This window comes from Eptesicus fuscus, chromosome 25, assembly GCF_027574615.1.
Source record: "Eptesicus fuscus isolate TK198812 chromosome 25, DD_ASM_mEF_20220401, whole genome shotgun sequence".
In the NCBI taxonomy this organism is placed as follows: Eukaryota; Metazoa; Chordata; class Mammalia; order Chiroptera; family Vespertilionidae; genus Eptesicus; species Eptesicus fuscus.
The window spans coordinates 9,864,884-9,883,987 of record NC_072497.1 but is presented as its reverse complement, the minus strand read 5'-3'; the positions used below and the strand labels follow the sequence as shown (position 1 = coordinate 9,883,987).

The window sequence follows — 19,104 nt, the reverse complement described above, 5'->3', positions numbered from 1 at the left end:
CAGCGTACAAGCTCAGTAACACGTGGCGCTGGCCTTTGGCTTGAGCAGCTGCCAGCACCCTCTAGAGCCCCTTTGCAAAGTCATCAAACTCCGGAAATAGTGGGGGGATCCCCAGTCCAGCAGGAGAGCCTTGGGGCGGGACCTGGGCTGGCCAGCAGGAGCATCAGGTGCTGAGGCAATCCGGAGTCCACCTCACCAGGACAGGGACAGTGGCCAACAGCACTGGTGTTCATTCAACCTAGATTTCCCCCCCCACCCATATCATTGTTACCCCCATGTAGTTAGTCACTGGGGCACATTTTTATTGATTTTTTTTTGAGAGAGAGAGAGAGAGAGAGAGAGAGAAACATTGATTTGTTGTTTCACCTATTGATGCATTCATTGGTTGCTTCTTGCATGTGCCCTGGCTGGAGATCGAACCCGCAACCTTGCATATCAGGATGACCCTCTAACCAACTGAGCCGCCAGCCAGGGCCTGGGGACAGAGCTCTGCAGTGTTCTTCTGTGGGCCCTCTACCCTTTGAAATGTCTTCTCCTAGAAAACCTGGACATGAGCTCAGGACGCCCCCTTGTTTCCGTGACCTGTAATCACCCGGGGCTGCTCTGCAAGCACCGTTCCCGGGACAGTTCGCCAGGCTCTGCTCTGTCCAGGCCGGGGAGCGGCTGGGTTGACCGCAGGCCGCCTCACAGGGTCTGTGCCGTCCAGGGGCGCCCTTACCTGGTCACGCTCTCACACAAGACCGAAGGGGAGACCAGTTCCACGTGCCACAGGGGCAGGAGGCGAGACGCAGCCAGTGGGGCCGTGAGAAGGCGCGAGGGCAGGAGGGATTCCTACCCCGAGCCGGGGCAGGGCCGGCCCTCTCAGCAGTCTCCTTCCCCCTCACAGACCCGGAGCCCGCCCTCCGCCTCCCCCCTGCCACTTCAAACCCTCAGTCGGAGCTCTGGGAATGTTGTTCTTTCCCATTTAGAGACATTCCACTCCATGTGTAATTAAATGTGTGGGATTGAATTAATGTTTTCTCCTGAGCAATTCTGGCAGCCTGAGACCCCAGGGTCTGGCTAGTGTAAAGCAAACACACACTTCTTCGAGACCCTCCCTTCCTCTCCCTGTTCCCGCTCTTCTGCCAAGAATCTCCCTCCTCCTTCGTTCGCAGTCATCCTCAGGCCTCGCCTTGTGATGGGAGGGCCCGAGGCTGTCCAGACCCTCCGTTCCTCTGTGGGTGTTGGGGTCTTCAGTTGTTATCTTTGGGTACCATCCTCCTCTCCAGAGGCATCCTCCCTGCTCTTGGTGAGCTCCGGTGGCGATGACCAAGGGCGGCAGGAGGTTCCATGGGAAATGACTTTCTCTCTGTCCTTATGGATGAGTTTGGTTCCCGCCAAGGACTGTTGCCAGTTCAAAAGCAGCGCCTCTCTCCCGGGGAGGAGGGGCAGTGGCCAGGGAGGCTGGTGTGGAGGAGGGCAGGGTGACACGGTCTGCTCAGGCTGGACTTCAGAGTCCGGGGGCCACTGCTAACATCTGGGGGCCTGGGGCAAGGTACTCCATCACCTTCAACTTCAGCCTGCACATCTGCGGCACTTGGGGTAGCAACACATCGTGTTTAAGAGAGTCAAGAAGATGAATGAGGCAATTCATGGTGAGAGCTTAGCCTAGTGCCTGGCTCAGGAACGTGCTCACTCAGTGGCAGTCATTCTGTTATTAATAAAGACACCAGGGCCTGGCAGGTGTGGCTCGGTGGTTGAACATTGACCTGTGAACCAGGAGGTCAGGGCTCGATTCCCGGTCAGGGCACACGCCCGGGTTGCAGGCTCGATCCCCAGTGTGGGGCGTGCAGGAGGCAGCCGATCCATGATCCTCTGTCTCTGTCATCATTGATGTTTCTCTCTCTCTCTCCCTCTCCCTTCCTCTCTGAAAGCAATACATATTTTTTATAAAAAGGGACAAGGGGACAACGATAAGGTAAAACAGACAAGCACAGAGGAAGGTAGAGTTGATGGGGACCCACTTCGAGACCGGGAGTTACAGTGGTTCAGGGACAAGGGGAAGGGGAGTTACAGTGGTTCAGGAGAGCCTGTCGGGATGAGGTGACAGAGCCACTGGCCAGCCTTAGGGATGCCGACAGGACCCTAAGGTCCCTGAGGGGACAGCCTTCGGGGAAGGACCAGCTCAGGGCTGCCGCACGCATGGCCCCATGGGACCGTCACCCGTCAGAGCTGCAGGACGCCAGGGAACTGCTGCCAGGCCGTCCTGGGCCTGCCTGCGGGAGCAGGCGGCTTTGGGGACTGACTGCTGCCTGACATACGGCCGAGTCCGACCCACCATTATTTATAGTCGCCGACGCTGGGAAATCTGGTTTTTCTCTGCTGATCAATAGCCATCTCTGGTAGGTGGTTGTCTCTGTCTTGATGTCTTCATCCCATCGTCTGGCCAACGTCCTCCCGCAGCCTGCTCTGAACTCTGAAGGAGGACCAGGTGGGACATCGCCTGTGAGTGACCCCTGGTGTTGGAGCTGGCTCCCCTCTTGGTTTTTTTAAATTTTTTATTTTTATTGATTTCAGAGAGAGAGGGAGAGGGAGAGAGAGAGAGAGACACCAATGATGAGAGAGAATCATGGATCGGCTGCCTCCTGCACACCCCCACACTGGGGATCAAGCACACAACCCGGGCATGTGCCCTGACCGGGAATCGAACCGTGACCTCTTGGTTCGTAGGTTAACACTCAATCTCGGAGCCACACCGACCGGGTGCTGGCTCCCCTCTGAGCAACCTCAGGCCATTTTATTTCCAGGGAATATCACCATCCTTGTCCAAGGTTCTTTCCAAGACACTGTGTGTTTGCAGGTGTATTTATCTCCCGGTTTAGTTTAGGTGAGAACATCGCAGAAAGGAAGGAAACCTACTTCTGTTAAATGCCCATTATGTTTCAGATATTTCCTGATATCTGTTATCTAAAAGTTGTAAGTCCGTCCTCTTAACAGCTCTGCCAACAGATACTCATGTTCCCAGGAACCAGAGTCGGGAGGAAAAGGCGCAGGGCCAGGATTCGAACACAGACCTGTCTCTTTCCCCAGTCCTCACTTGTTCAGTGATACCGTTTCGTGTGGGTGTTATGCCTCCTCTTCATCTGTCTGTCCGGTGGATTGACCTGTGCAGGTCACAGAAGGTGCTGCAGGTGAACAGAGGCAGGAGAGGGGATGACCCCAGCCTGCCCTCTGACCTCTCAGGGCTCTGAGGTGGCTGGTGGCATCTCGGGTTAGCGACCCTGCCCTGGGCCAGGCTTGCTCCCAGCCTGGGCGACCTCCCAGGAGTGAATCCCACACATATGGCGGCGTCATCCTGGCCCTCGGGTGGAGCAGGGACTGAGACGCAGAGATTCGCCTTCTGTGTCTGTCTGAGGAGCCTGCTGTCCGATGGAGACGGGAAGCTCTCCCGTGGCTTCCTCCGGTGGAACACAGGCAGTGGCTCTCTTGCGAAAAGGAGTTTGGGAAAAGCCGGGCCCCGAAGTGCCGGAGACCCTTTCATCTCCCCGAGACGCCTCCTCACTGTCTGCCGGGCCTGCTCTCTCTCCAGCCGCCCCGCATTGCTGGAGACTGGGAGGGCTTCCCACGCCTGGGCTGCACGGCCCCCCTGCCCTCCTCCCCCACCAGTGTCCCGGCGTCTGAGCTGTGTGACCCAGACTCTGCTGGGCCAGCCAGCCAGGCAGTAAAAGGAGATGGATGCCCTCTCCTCCTAGGAAAATCCATCACTTTTTAGCATGTGGGTCAGAGGGCTGCACCAGCGGCAGCTCTGAGCCATACTGCGTGAGCTAGAAATAAGCGCAGAAAGAGGCCCAGATAGACGCCTGGATGTCAGAAATAGAACGGCCCGCTCCAGCCTCTCCTCCCACACCCTCCTCTCCCTCCCACACCCTCCTCCCGGGGCCTCCAGGAAGGGGCGCCCACCCTTTCCCTTGGGAAGATGCTGGGCTAGAGTCCCAGGATGAGCAGGTGCGAAGCTGGGCAGGAGAAGAAGGGGAGATGGGGGGTTGAGCTGCTGTGGACCTCGTCCTCTTAGTGGCCACAGAGAAGGAATTCACAAGACATGCAGCCTCGGGGAATGGAAAGAACGCCGGCTCAGAGCCACGAGAAGAGAGTCCTTCCTTAGCCGTGTTTTCGCTCTGGGGACCTTGGAAAGTTACCCCACCTCCATTTTTCCATCTGTAAAAGGGGTGCAATAGCATGCATCTCTCATGAGAATCGAAAGTTGAGCCAATGGTAGGATTGGGCACGAATTAATTCCCTTTACCCACCTTCTTCCTACCTGAGTTCAGGGAAAGCAGCTGCCGCAATGGTGGCCTGGGCTCCAGAGTCCTATTGGTCCGTGGGGTGGTCCCCATGGAGGTGTGTTGGGCCCATATCCAGTCTCTCTCTGCCCCAGCTCGTGGGGGCCTCATGGAGCCTCTTACCCCCATGGCTGGACGGGAGTTCTCTCCTGGGAGGACTCACGATGGGATGGAGTCGGCTTTCGCGTTCTAGTCCTCCTGCTTCCCTCTCTCACACCTCACCACCCCTGCGTGGCCCAAGCTCAGGGGCTGCTCTCCAGACGCTTCCCTCCGCCGACAACTCGAGTGAGCCCCGGCTTTTTCTTCTGAGCCGCCGGGCGTTTCCTCGTCTCTGAACGGGCTCCTGCCTGTGGAACAATCCACCTGCAGATGTGGGGAAGGCACTGGGGTCCGTGGGGGGAGGGGGTTCTGCTTCATGCTTGCCGAGAGCAGACCACTTTCTCGTAACGTGGTCACCTGCCCCCTGTTCCATTCAGGCTCCCGTCCCGCAGTCAGCTGGTGTGCGTAAGGTTTGTACGCCTTGACGTCCTCTGAGATGTCGGTGCGTTTTGGTGTTTCCTGATGGTTGACATTCTTTGACAAGAATGGGAAGCAAGGGCCGGCCAAGACTCCGGAGCATCAGGATGTGCCCGAGTGGCCACGCCACTGGCCCCCTCAGCTCCTCACCGCGGGTCATCCCGGACCTGGTGGGGACACCAGCCACTCCGGTAGGAAATGGGAAATGTATAGTCTATTCCGAAAGGATCGCCAAAGCCAACCAGAACAGTAACCAAAGCCTTGCAGCCACACCCCTCTGTCCCTGTCCCGTGTCTCCTCAAAACTCACGGGGACAGTCTACCGTGGGCCCCTGTCCTCAGCTGTCCTTTCTCGGCAAGGTCACCTGAGACCGCCCTCTTTCCTGGCTCGGCAACGCTCTTCCTGGCGCGAATACGGGTACTTAGTGTGGGCGCCTGCCTGCTGAGCAAGTAATGGAGAGGTTAGTAATTCCCGTCTCTCGCCTTTCCTCACCGCCACTTCTTCTAGCACCTTCCAAAGAGGTGGGACGGCTGAGGGCCCCTCCTGCCTTCCCCGTGCAGACAGACTTGAATCCGGCTGCTGAGTTAGCCGGGGCCGTGGCAAGCCTGCTCTGCGCACAGACCCTGGTTCTTGCTGCTCTTTCTGGACTTGGCGTTCACGATCTCATGGGTCCTTCCCTCAGAGGAGGGTTTGTCAGGGAAAGGCTTCCCCCGAATGGTTTTAGCTGCCGCGTGGCAGGCGTTACCGCCATCCAGACTGTTAGCGTCGTGGCCGCCACTATAACAAGAGCCAGTGTGTGTCCGTGTGTGCGTGCATGTGTGTCTGCCCTGAGTGTCTCCCCGGCGCTGGCCAAGCTCTCCCATGGACTAGCTCACTTAATGGCCACAAGAGCTCAGCCAGGAAGGTGTTGGTGTTGGTCCCATTTCCCAGGTGAGGAAATCGAGGCTCTGGGGTGAAATGATACCAAGCTAAAAAACCGAGCAAGGAGGTGGAGCCAGGATTCAAGCCCCATTCTTACACATCCCAGAGCGCACAATTCGCAGCACAGTCTGTGGACCAAGGGCACGTGGACGTCGCCTGGGAGTCTGTTAGAAACGCAGCCCTCAGGCCCCTGAGCCGGAATCCGCCCCGAGCCACAGCTGATTCCCCAGAATCCTGTGCACTCACCAGTGTGGCCTGCTCCCAGCTGTGGTCTGGAGACCTCGGGGCGTGGCAGGGGCAGAGCTGGGATTTGATCCGGGTCCGACTTCCACTCCACAGTGAGCAGCCCAAGGTGGGGTGCTGCCCGAGCCTGCCGCGGGCTCCGAAGCGGGGCTCCGTGCTCTAGGCCCCTGTGTTCCCCTGCCCCCGGGCCTCTAAGGGGGACAGACTGACTCGGCCGCCTCCTCTCTGTCCCCTCCACAGACGTGCAGCACATCAAGAGGCGGGACATCGTGCTGAAGCGAGAACTGGGCGAGGGCGCCTTTGGGAAGGTGTTCCTGGCCGAGTGCTACAACCTCAGCCCAACCAAGGACAAGATGCTGGTGGCCGTGAAGGTGAGGCCCGGAGCGTGTGGGGCCAGGAAGGTGGGGGGTAGGAGGTGCTGGGGAGCAGGAAGGAGAGGCCCCTCCTTCAGGATGGTGGCCGTGAAGGTGAAGCCCGGAGCGTGTGGGGCCAGGAAGGTGGGGGGTGGAGGTGGGGAGCAGGAAGGAGAGGCCCCTCCTTCAGGATGGTGGCCGTGAAGGTGAGGCCCGGAGCGTGTGGGGCCAGGAAGGTGGGGGTAGGAGGTGCTGGGGAGCAGGAAGGAGAGGCCCCTCCTTCAGGATGGTGGCCGTGAAGGTGAAGCCCGGAGCGTGTGGGGCCAGGAAGGTGGGGCGTCGGGGTGGGGAGGAGCTGGGGAGCAGGAAGGAGAGGCCCCTCCTTCAGATGCAATCGGGCCCTTGCTCCAAGGTCAAGGAGCCGTCCTTGGGACCAACACCCACTTCCTTTGGTGTCAAAGGTCCAGAGCTGTCACACACACATGAGGAACGGGTTTGCCTGGGAAAGGCCCTGGTTTCCTTCTGGACACCCTGACTCTCTCCCGTCCCCAGGAGGGTGTCCCTCCCCCCTCCTCGTGACCTCGCAGGAGGTGTCGCTGCCTGGAAAGTCACCTGGCCATTTCTCTGAGGAGAGTCGGGTGAGGGTGGGCTCAGGACATCCTGGAGCCGCTGCTCCGGGGCACCAGCCATCACTGGGAACAGGCGAGGGGAGGGTGTCGGGTCCTGAGCAGGGAGAGCAGTACCCCACGGGATGCAGGTGCCGAGCCCAGAGGGCGACGTGCCTGAGGGTGACTGCCTGCCGGCAGCTGCGGGAGGGGCCCAGTCACCGCAGGGCTTTCTGTGCTGAGCCAGCTGTGCAGCTCGAGCCGCATCGCCTGGAGCGGTAGCGCAGGCCTTTGCCCGCCCCTGCACCCTCCTGCAGTAAATCAGTGTTGGACAAATCGCTGAACATGATCGGCACAAGCAAGAGTCAAGCCCGGCTGGCGTGGCTCAGTGTTTGAGCGTCGACCTATGAACCAGGTTCGATTCTGGGTCAGGGCGCATGCCCGGGTTTCAGGCTCGATCCCCAGTAGGGGCTGTACAGGAGGCAGCCAGTCAATGATTCTTATCATTGGTGTTTCTCCCTCTCTCTCCCTGTCCCTTCCTCTCTGAAATCAATAAAAATAAATTTTCAAAAAAAAAAAAAAAAAGTCAAGTAACCTCGCCGAGGCTGAGTAAACCAGTGGTGGTGGCTGTTGTCCAGTAACGTTTTAAATAAAACGAGGCATTGTCTGCCGGGCTCTGCCCTGGGAATAAGTAAGGAAGCAGAGTGTGGCCCCATGGAGGTCAGTGCGGTTACTGCTGGACGTCCTGAAAACGGGCTTGCGCTGTGGGTCTCCGTTGCCACGGGATGGTCAGACGAGACAGGGGTCTCCACGTGGCTTGCACCAGGGGTGTGGGAACGGTTCTCAGTTTACCCCTAAACATAGAGTCTGTGCTGCCCTGAATCCTAGTTTATAGGATGACACTCATCCGCTGGGCTTGCAGCACCGTCTGGGAACTGGTGAAGGAACGGGACATTTCTGGGCTCTGAGCAGGAAATGAAGCGATGGCCTAAAACCCTGGGAACTGTTTCCCACCAAGGGCCCGGCACTGGGTAATGCAGGAAATGTGTTCCTGCTTTCCTCCTTTTAGGAGGCCTTCCTTCTCCCCTGGGGCCTGGGAACCTGGAGGAGATGGGCGCTCCGGGATGCCACACACTTAGGTGCCCCGTGGGCCCAGTGGTGGTGATGGTGACCATGACAACGGCATCTAACAGGCAGTACTCAGCAGGGTCCTGCTGTAGGTGACGGGTGCAGGTTCATGCTTCATTCTCACAAGCCTCAGAGCCCGGCCCGGTCCCGGTCCCACTGTACAGAAGAGACAGGGAGGCCCAGAGGGACGGGTGGGCAGTGCACCCAGGTCCCACAGGGGTCAGTGGTGCAGCCAGTTCACAGCCGGGCAGCTCCTCTCCTTCCCCACGAGGGAGTGAGACCCCCGCCACTGTCATTCCTGCCCCCTCTGCCTCTCCATGCTCTGTCCCCGGCCACCTCAGCGTGCTTCAGCCGCGATTCTCTATGGTTTATCCAGTGTAGGCTTCGTCTTGTCTGTGGCAGTTGATGTTTTAGCCTCAGTGACTGTGTAATTTATTTCTAAGATATCTAACTGGGTCTTAATTTTATTGTTATCTTATTTCTCCCTGTTTTTACTAAAAACCTCTTTGATTTTCTTAATATATTTTTGTTGATTTCAGAGAGGAAGGGAGAGGGAGAGATAGAAACATCTCTGATGAGAATCATGGATTAGCTGCCTCCTACACACCCCCTACTGGGGATCGAGCCTGCAATCCGGGCATATGCCCTGACCGGGAATCGAACCGTGACCTCCTGGTTCATAGGTCAACGCTCAACCACTGAGCCACGCCGGCCGGGCTGAGTGTTCTGACCATTTAGACAGCTTCCCTTCCATCTGATTGAACAGACCCTCAAACCCAGGACTTGGGGTGAACAGGGAGCTGGTGCCGAGAGGGGAAGCCCGGAAAGGGCAGAGTCCTCAGACGTCGGGGGGGAGGGGGGGGAGGAAAGTAGACAAGGGGCCGAATTCCGGCTCCACTGTTTGTTCTGCGGATCCTGCTCGAAGGGCTTCAGAGACCCCTGAGCGTGACCCACTTCCCCGGATCCTGGTGCCACCAACTGGTGACCCATTTTGAAGTTTTGCTCAGAAGAGGACCCCATGGAGAGAGGCTAGGGAGTGTCAGTGACTTTCCTCCTAATTCTCCTCCTCAGGTCATCTCTGTCCCAGTTGTGTCAATCCCTGGCCCCTGGCCCCCCATTTGCTGAGCACAGCCCTTTGCCAATTACGTAAGCACTTCAGGTGTGACCCAGGAGCGGGACACCCCGTGGTGAAGGGTTGTGGGCAGACTACGGGCGATCGTGGTTCCTTGTGCCTCACCTCCTGGTGCCTTGCAGGGTGCCAGCCCCGGGCACCCTGGCGGGCACTGCTGGAGTGCTGGGAGCGGAAATATCCACCGGCTGCCTTTGGCCTCCAGGGCTGTTCCGAGAATGATTTACAGAGATGGAGAGAGGCCATTTGGCTGGCCCCACATGTGATCTACTTTTCCCTCTCATAAACGCAGGGTTCACATAAATCTTGGTATTCTCCCATCCCACCCATGCTGGGTTCCTTCCCCCTCTTGTTCTTCGTGAAGATAAATAAATCACTGGCAGTCATCCTATACCCACGCCCCAGCACATGGAGTTCAGGGCTGCCGCCGGGGCTGGGTCAGCGAGAGAGGCGCCCTCTGCCTTCTCCCACCCACAGCATCTTGCAAATGCCTTTGTTCTGGTTGTTGGCATCAGAGCTGGTGAAGTGAGCAATGGGCCGGTGGACGCCCGTCTCGCCTCCGGCCTTGGCCGGCCCTACGAGCCTGGCATCCTCGCTGGGCCGAGCTCCTCTGCTGGAGCCCACACTCCTCAGCTCCCCCACCCCCTCCTCTTCTCCACCTTTTAACTTCTTGCCCACATTCCGCTGGGGCCTGCCTGGTGCCTCATTCACCTGATAAGTTAATCCAAGCATGTGTGCGGGGCAAGAACCGCTCCTGGGCTCTAGGCCGCAGCCAGGCCTCCTTTCGTGGTCTGGAGAGTCACCTCCTCCTCCTGGACCTCCATTTTCTCACCTGTAACATGGGAAGTTCACATTAGATAATGTCCAGCATTTTGGTCAGCAGCGGGGCCACTTAATCAGGCTCTTTTGGTGAAGCCCCCCAAGTTTGAAAAGAAGGAAAGGTGGTGCTGGTTGCGTTTGGAGTGGGACTTGACCTCTGGTCAGGAGACCGTGGTCCTTCGGATGAGGGCCCCCCTAGAGGCATTGCCGTTGACCTGGAGACCAGAGACCAGGAGGTGGCTGAGGCCCAGCTTTACTGGCATCAAAACGTGTCATTTAAATTGCTCTCTGGACAAGGCTGGGCCTCAGTTTCTCCAACTTGAGACTTGAGCAGGTAAAGCAGATGACACCTCAGGCCTTTTTCAGGCGAGAGTCCATCATCTCGTCTCTAATGTATGCTAAGGACCGATGGAGCTGTGATGGGCCTCCTAGGTGCCGTGTTCGCCCGTTCACATCCCTGAGGCGCTATCAGCCCAGACAGCCACGTGGGTTTCAGATAAAGGGTTTGCTGCTGCAGGAGAGAGAGATCTCTGGCCAGGAGGCCTTTTAGTAACAGCACAGTGTCCATTCCACAGGGAGGTCAGTCTGCCCACATACCCAGAAAAGGACAGGTTATGGCAGAGAGGACTCTGCAGACCAATCTCCCCGTGTCTCGATTCTCACTGACCTGAAAACGGTGTGAGAGCGTCACACCCCCTCCCTCCCTGCCTCCTCTTGTGTCTGCTGAGGTTACTGTTCTGTGTCAGCGGAAGAAAGGTGTGAGCACACCTGCCCAGCTGCTGCTCCTGTCCCCCCCCCCCCCCCGCCCCCTTCACAGCTCGCTCCATGGCAGCTGCCAGCGCTGCATCCCCATGGCTGGGCCCTCGCCAGGGTCCCCGGATGTCTCACACTTTCCTGCTTTGGCCTCACCCTCCCCTCCTGGTACCAAAAAACCTGCATTTACAACTGACCACCCCTCCTCCTTTTATCGTCCTGGGCCCTGGGGCGAGTGGCCTGGCCTGGCGCTTACCCCTCACCCAGGGTCTCCCACTCCCACAGGGGCTGAGCGGTGGCATCTGGGTGCCCACCTTGCCCTCCTACCTGGGACTTTCGGTGCTTTACCTGGCCCTGCAGCTCCTAAGGCTTCTTCTGCCCATTGACTGCCGTTCTCAGGGCTGCAGCCCCCTGACCTCCTCCCCACGTGCTCCCTCAGCCCCTCCTAGGAGGACACAGTGCCATTGGCGTTTCTCTGCACATTCATACACGCCGTCACCACCTGAAGTCAAGGAATAGAAAGGGCAAGGGGACTTGATCAAGTTGCCTGGTTTTGGGTAAACTTGGCACAGGCGACCTTACGAAGCTCAAGCGCTCGGGGCAGGTTTTCCCGTTTATTTCCGCTGAGGGACCATCTCTTCCAGGGAACCTGAGGGGACACGACCTCTGTCAGGCCTCCCACCTCGCAGCCCCGCCCTCTGCCTTTCACGCTAGTCTCTGAAGTCATTGGCTGGTGTCTGAGACGATGTCAGGAAGCTGGTTTCTGGTTCCTCAGGGATGACAGTGCTGAAGGCGGAAGGGTCAGGCCTGGCCTTGTGGCCTTTAAACCCTGGTTAAAATCTCATTTGTTTGGCCCTAGCTGGTTTGACTCAGTGAGTAGAGTGTCGGCCCACAGAATGAAGGGTCTCAGGTTCGATTCTGGTGAAAGGCACACGTACCTCAGTTGCAGGCCCGATCCCGGCCCTGGTCGGGGCCCGTGCGGGAGGCAACCAGTCGATGTATCTCTCTCACATCGATGTTTCTCTCTCTGTCTCTCCCCTCCCTTCTACTCTCTCTCTAAAAATTAATGGAAAATCTCCTCGGGTGAGGATTAAAAGTAAAAAGGACAATCTTCTTCCTTGGGCACGAGCAGGCCTTTATTCTGAGCACCAGGGTTCTTCTCAGGAGGGGGACAGGCAGGTCCCTGTCCTCTGGTTGCTAAAAACCTTTGTCCTGCCTCGTTCCCAGGCCCTGAAGGACCCCACCCTGGCCGCCCGGAAGGACTTCCAGAGGGAGGCGGAGCTGCTCACCAACTTGCAGCACGAGCACATCGTCAAGTTCTATGGCGTGTGCGGCGACGGGGACCCGCTCATCATGGTGTTTGAGTACATGAAGCATGGAGACCTGAACAAGTTCCTCCGGTGAGCCCTGACACCCCTGACACCCCCCCCCCCCCCCCAACCCCGGGCATCCTCTCTGGAACCAGAAGTTATATTTGCACCTTTGAGCACAAAGGTCCAGGGGTTAGATGTGAGAAGCAGCCTTCCATTCATCTGCATCAGCTCCTGAGCTGCTGGATTCAGGCCTTCATCCCTGCTTTGGGGCCATAGGCCTGGGGAGCCCCAGGCCTTGGGGCTCTGTCACTGGGCCCAGCCAACGACAGAGTCCCCCAGTCCTAGGCCGCCGTGTGTGGGCCAGAGAGTGGACTCAAGAGTCTTCCTACCCAGAGCATCACTGCTGGGGAGCTTGTAGGAAATGCAAATGAACTAGCACCACCTAGCCAATCAGAATCCTGGGGGTGGGGCCCAGGGAGCTGATTAACAAGCCCTCTTGATGCTCCTGAGCCACATGTCTGGCTCCCTCTGCTCCTGCTCACCCCTGTGTTCCCTCTGGGATCTCTATGAGGTTGGCCAGGTGACGTGATCATTTTGTGCCTCAGTTTTCTTATCTCAGAATTGAGGTGGGAGGATTAAATGAATGAATATATTTAAGATACTTGGAGCAGGGCATGGAACAGAGTAAGGGCCATGTAAGTGTTAGTCTGGGTTTTATTAAATATTCTATATTAGACTCTAGAACCTGGGCAACCCTAGATATAAAGGAAATAGTCTAAAAGAGTAGGGTTACTTCCTGACCCCGGAGCACGTCTGCTGTCATCTTAGTGTGGAATCTGGATGCAGTGTTTCACCCACATCTACACTCATACATTTTGCTGTAGACAGAAATAGGCCATAGGCAGGCTGAGAAGGGAGATGGCATGCATTGCTGTGGAGCATTCCAGAAATCTCCTGAATTCTCTCTGCCCCCTCCCTTCTCCCCCGACCCCCGCAGGGCCCATGGGCCAGATGCCATGATCCTTGTGGACGGGCAGCCGCGCCAGGCGAAAGGCGAGCTGGGGCTCTCCCAGATGCTGCACATCGCCAGCCAGATCGCCTCGGGCATGGTCTACCTGGCCTCCCAGCACTTTGTGCACCGGGACCTGGCCACCCGGAACTGCCTGGTGGGGGCCAACCTGCTGGTGAAGATCGGAGACTTCGGCATGTCCCGGGACGTCTACAGCACCGACTACTACAGGGTAAGGGGGCTTCTCCACCGCAGGACGCCATGCCGAGTTAGCGCCTTGCTTACGTGTCTTCGTCATTGTCCATTAACCCCGTCACTCGGAGCACACGCAGACACAGCCACGCCCACACATGCACTCGGTGATTCTCCTCTGGCCACTCCTACATCCTGGCACCTGTTTATTATTCCCTCTCCCGACACTGAAATGCCATACGCATTGTGTTCTCACTTGTGTCATTAACACACACTCATCCTTCGTGCAACTATATATATGTATATAGATTCGCACGTATGTCCGCAAGTGCACACACAGGCAAACCCCACTTGGTGCTGCCTTTCAGCGCCCCCGAGTCAGACCCGATCCAGCCCGCCCACAGCACACGGGCGTCTCTGAGATTATCTGCTGACCGTGCAGCGCGTTTTCAAAGGCGGTCCTTGACGAGAAGCCAGAACCCAGCGTAAAGGAGCAAAATGGTTAATGTCGTGCTGAGCGTAGTTCTCCACGCAGCTTAGGAAAGGTGAGGGAAGGAGGCACGCTACCACTGCCCGCGCTGGAGGGGCGCCGGTTAGAAGAAGCTTTCCGATTCAGGGAGGAGACATCACGTTCAATTTCACATCATGTGCTTGTCTACATTGTCAGGTGTCTTATTTTGCTCCCAGACTTTTTCCCCTTAGTCTTCGGGAATTATCTCCCCATGGATCATTGAGTGGTTCTGACAGTGTTATTATTGCCAGCGTAAGTGGGCATGAGTGTCATTTAACTCAAAAAATAGCAGCGGGCGGGGGGGGGGGGGGGGGCGCGGATATAGGTGCAACCTGAGATACAGAGATGGAATAACTTCTGCAAACTCATTGCAAGTCAGTTGCCTGGAAAATATGGAAAATTTACTTCGGGGGACATTGAAGGGGCGAGGACTTGGGACGTGTGGTATAGGGAGAGGGTGGGGCAGTGTCTCCGAGGCATGGCAGCCATTTGTCAGGAGTGAATGACCATATTGTGAGTAAAGAGCCCATGGCTGTGCCATTGGCTCGAGCGTGTTGCAAGAGGCTGGGGGGTCTGGCGTCTGCAGAGCAGCTCTGTCCGAATGTTCCTCCTGCTGGCTTTGTCTAACAGGATGTTAAAACTAGTCACTCAAGACGTGTCATCTTAGCCCGGGCCTAAGGAAAAACAGGAGGGTTGAGAACGCCCTTTGTGGTTAGAAGGTAATTTGTTCATGGGGTAGACAGAGGCTGGCAGATGACAGAGCATCAGGAGAGCATGTGAAGCAGAAGTAGACAGACAGGGGGGAGGGTGTGTGTCTGCAGCAACTGGTCGGTTTCTCGAGCCACCTGCCCTGTGCACCATCCCCAGACACGGCAAAAAGAGCAGGGAGTGGTTTCCATAGACGGATGGCCAGGGCGGGCCTGCCGGGAAATAACCCAGCAGAGCCTTTCTTTAGCTTCTAGACCCGTGTTTTCCAGGCATTTTGAAGAGAGCCATCGGTCTGGTTCCTCAGGGCCCGTGGGTCACAGATTTCTCGGGTCTCGCTGGAGCTGGCACCGTTTAATTGCCTTTGCACTCCGCGTAATGGGGTTTGCTGGCCTGTCTGGCTCGCTCGGCTCTGTGTTGGTGTTGATAAAAGCAAGGGGCGGCTGGTTGTTTTTCTGTGCGAGGGAGAAGTTTGATTAGGCCGGTCTGGTCTCTGCCGGCTTCCCCGGGGTCTCGGGAAACAGCATCTGACCAGGATGTGTGCAGACTCGACTTGCAGACTTGCCTCCAGGAGTGCACTTAGTATTTCTCGATTCTGGTTTCAAAGAGGGGGAAAAAAATCACATCTTCAAACGATACCGCTGCGCCCTTGCTTTAACAACTGCGCACTGCTGCTCTTTCCTCCCGGGAGAGCTCCAGGGAGTAAATCCGTCTCATTTCCGTGGGCACCAGGGCAGATTGGAATTACGGAACGGGGAGCCCGGGGGACTGTCCACGTGCCAGGCACCCGCAGTGCCTTTGTCGTGCCGGCCAAGCCAGGTGTAAGCTGAGGCCAGCTGGCTCGAAAATGCATCTTCGGTCCCCAGGAAGTATGAAATAGAGACGAGTAGCTGTTGCAGTGAGAACCCAGGGCGCCCCTGGAAAGCTGCATAGTCCATTGATGGAGGGTAGGCACTAGACTGTCCACATTCAAAGACCAGCTTGTATCCCATCTTCATGTCCAGGTGCTCACAAGGTGCTAATGTATGCACAGCCCCTCCCCCCCCAGGGAAAAAAGGAAGGAAGCGATTGGCCAGCAGTCACATCAGTCATGCACCCGGAATCCTGCTATCCTATTGGAAGGCATCAGGGAGACAGGGGCATTCTGCACTTGAGCCTGATTTTACCTGTGCTTACATCCCAACCCCACCGTTAGTAGCCACGGGACCTTGTGCCCTTTCCTCACCTCTGTTTCATTTTCCCATTTTAAAAACAAGGACAAACACAGCCTCTCAACAGAGTTGTTTCGATGTTGAGCAAGTTCATTAGCGCTAGGAGCCTGGGATACACTCCTTCCTGGATAAATTATTATGTACTAGAGGCCCAGTGCATGAAATTCATGCACTGGCAGGGGGGGGTTCCCTCAGCCCAGCCTGTGCCCACCCTCTCACAGTCCAAGAGCCCTCCGGGGATGTCTGACTGATGGCTTAGGCCTGGGGAGTGGGCCTAAGCTGGCAGTTGGACATCCGTAGGGCTGCCATGAGCTGGGCTTCTGGCTCAGCAGTACTCCCCCTGTGGTGGTAGTGCACTGACCACCAAGGGGCAGCTCCTGGATTGAGCATCTGCCCCCTGGTGGTCAGTGTGTGTCATAGACCTGTCATTCTGCCACTTGGTCAATTTGCATATTAGCCTTTTATTATATAGGATATTATATTCCTTAGTCCCCTGCTCGCCCAGACAGGAAAACCCCAGGGAGGATCTCATTTCCAGAGGTCATTCCTGAGTCAGAGAGAGGAATCTCTGGGCCGCTGGAAAATAAACTGGGTCACACAGCTGCCCCAAAGGAGAAGGCCTTTAAGGTGACCACCTCTGGAAAAGTTCCTTCCCAGGGTTTCATCTTAGTCGGCGCGCGCCTCTTCTGGTCAGTGTTTACAGGGTCCTGTCATGGATCTCCGAGCTACGTCTGTGTCCGGCGATTTAGGAGAGATGTGTTTGCTCCGTGTCCCAGCTGAAGCCCCGGGGTGAGCAGTGATTTGTTAGATGAGAGGGCCAGACGCTGAGGACTCTCTGAAAGCTGACCCGGCACCGGCCTGCTCCTCTCTGCTACCGTAGGGTCTGAAGTCTGTTGGGCCTAGGAGCTTGCTGGTTTCTGGTGACTAATACAGCTAAATGATGAGAATTCAGGCATGTGTGTGTGTGTGTGTGTGTGTGTGTCTGTGTGTTATCTGTATTCACCTGCCCAGGGCAGATTCCACACTGTGTATAGGAGGGCAGCGGGAGAGGTAGAGATAAACTCCGCCTTATGTTCTTCCTTTTTCATTTTTAATTTCTTAGAACAAACAGGCACCATCTGGCTCAGGCATGAGCGGTATGCAAACAGTTTACTAAGGTGAACTGCCTAATTTCCTGCTACACGGTTAGAGAGGGAAGCAAACATCTCTGCCTCAGGGCGCCAGAGCCCTGTGCTCCCTCCTCTAAGGCCACGTTCAGTGGCATGCCTTTCCTCCTACAGGCCGCCTACACGAGGCTTCTGAGCTCGCCTCAGACCGGCTCTGGCAGGGTGCTTGCACCTTGATGCCCTTCTCAGAACATGAGACAGCACTCAGAGACTGCAGTGCACTGCAAATCTGGGATTAAAGAAAGCTTGGAGCCCAGCTGGTGTGGCTCAGTGGTTGAGCATCGACCTATGAACCAGGAGGTCACAGTTCGATTCCTGGTCAGGGCACATGCCCAGGTTGCGAACTCCATCCCCAGTAGGGGGCGTGCAGGAGGCAGCTGATCAATGAGTCTCTCCATTGATGTTTCTCTCTCTCTCCCTCTCCCTTCCTCTCTTAAAAAAATCATTTTTTTTTTTTAAGAAAGCTTCAAGAGTTCGGAAGCGGAGAGGTGGGATTCCAGAAGAGAAATGTTTTCAGAGGTTTCGATTTGGAGGGAGGCCATGTGCTCAGATCCAGGAGGAATGGGCTTGAGGGGGTCAGTGCTCTGATCTTACTTGTCCGAAGGGTGGGGGCCTGCCTTCTGTCCACCTTCCTCTCCTCTGTTCTGAGCACAGAGCCTAGTAGACACCCCGTGAAAATGTGGGTGAGTGAGGTCCGAATGGCAGTTTGAAATGAGGCAGGAAGCAGATTAGGCCCAAGCTAGAGCAGCCTGGACAGGCAAACAGACCCCCCCTCTTCCCCCGCTTCAGGTGTCATCTTTGCGGGTGACGTGGGGATGCATGGCCTAGGCCATATCTGGGACAATGTCCAGAGGAGGCAGGGAGGGGCAGTCGGAGTCAGGAGTCACTCAAAGTCAGAGTGCAGTCTCGGAATACAGCCCAGTGTCCAGGAGATACAGAGGGGCCGTAGGTCAAGTCCAGGCCAGCACACGTGGGGGATCTAAGGCAGGTCTGGCAGCCGATAGCAAGGCCCTGGGTCCTCACAGGAGACCCGATGTCACAATTCCTGGAAACTCCTGGGAAAGGGGATAAGGGTACCTTCAGGGTGTGGGAACCCTTTGGAGCAAGCTGATCTGGCTGGTAGAATATTTGATTTTGTGGATGTCCTGGCTCCCCTGTGGCAGCGATGCAAGTGCAGACGCTTGAACCCACACTTCCTGGGTGTGCATCTCAGCTCCTATAATTCCTGACCGTATGACCTTCCTAACCGTATGACCTTGGGTGCCTGGTGCTGACCGTATGACCAGCTGTAAAATGGGGCCAGAAGCCCCTAATCACCTGCAGGTGTTAATAAACGTAAAGTTCTTAGGGAAACCAATGCTCGAGAAATATTAATTATTCCTACTATCACTGGGGCTAATACAACGGTCTTCCCCAACTCCAACGTGGGGAACAGCACTCAGGTAAGTGCATGCGTGGCGGTGGGCCAGCGGTCTGTCCTCACAGGTACTAGTACATGCCACCATACAGAATGGCTCCGACACAAATGGAAGCCTATTTCTAGGTCTTTCCGGGTCATGTAACAGCGTGAGCGGGTGACCCTCCGCTGTGCAGTCACCCAGGCTGACAGCGCTCGACCCTCTTCTTTGTGAGGGGTGTTCCGTCACCCTGGACGCCCATCCCCGTTCCAGCCAGCTGGGCGGGGCATCAGGCATGTGGTCCATGGGTCTGTCCCTTCCCTCATGGCAAGAACCTGGGCATGCACCTGGCCCTGTGATCTGTGAGGCGGGCTGAGACACGGAGTGTCGCCGTGCCCCAGGCGGATTGGAACGCGCAGCGGGCACCCTCTGCACAGGATGGGTGGAGGAAACCCCTCTCTCTCCCACTCCTTTCCAGCAGTGCGTCATCCTCCCGTGTGTGACGTCATATCAGCCAAGTTAGGACAGTTCACTGTCTGTGATAGAGCGTGGGTTAGGAGGCCAGGGGAGGCCTCGAATCTCCTGGATTCTCAGTCCCTAAACCATGTGTTTGCTCTTTTCTTCAGTTCACATATAAACATTGACTTCAGAGAGGAGGGGAGAGGGAGAGAGAGAGAGAAACATCCACGATGAGAGAGAATCGTTGATTGACCGCCTCCTGCAGGCCCCACACTGGGGATGGAGCCCGCATCCTGGGCATGTGCCCTGACCAGGAATGGAACCGTGACCTCCTGGTTCATAGGTTGACACAACC

General features: G+C 56.7%; 1 protein-coding gene across 1 annotated transcript in view; it reads left to right on the top strand.

The window, feature by feature from the left end:
- Positions 1–19,104, top strand: part of NTRK3 (neurotrophic receptor tyrosine kinase 3) — a 223,917-nt gene that overhangs the window by 177,652 nt on the left and 27,161 nt on the right. Inside the window, exons 14-16 of the mRNA XM_054713393.1 lie at positions 6,240–6,370; positions 12,014–12,186; positions 13,097–13,340. Coding sequence (XP_054569368.1) covers positions 6,240–6,370; positions 12,014–12,186; positions 13,097–13,340 — 548 coding nt within the window. The remainder of the gene's footprint in view (positions 1–6,239; positions 6,371–12,013; positions 12,187–13,096; positions 13,341–19,104) is intronic.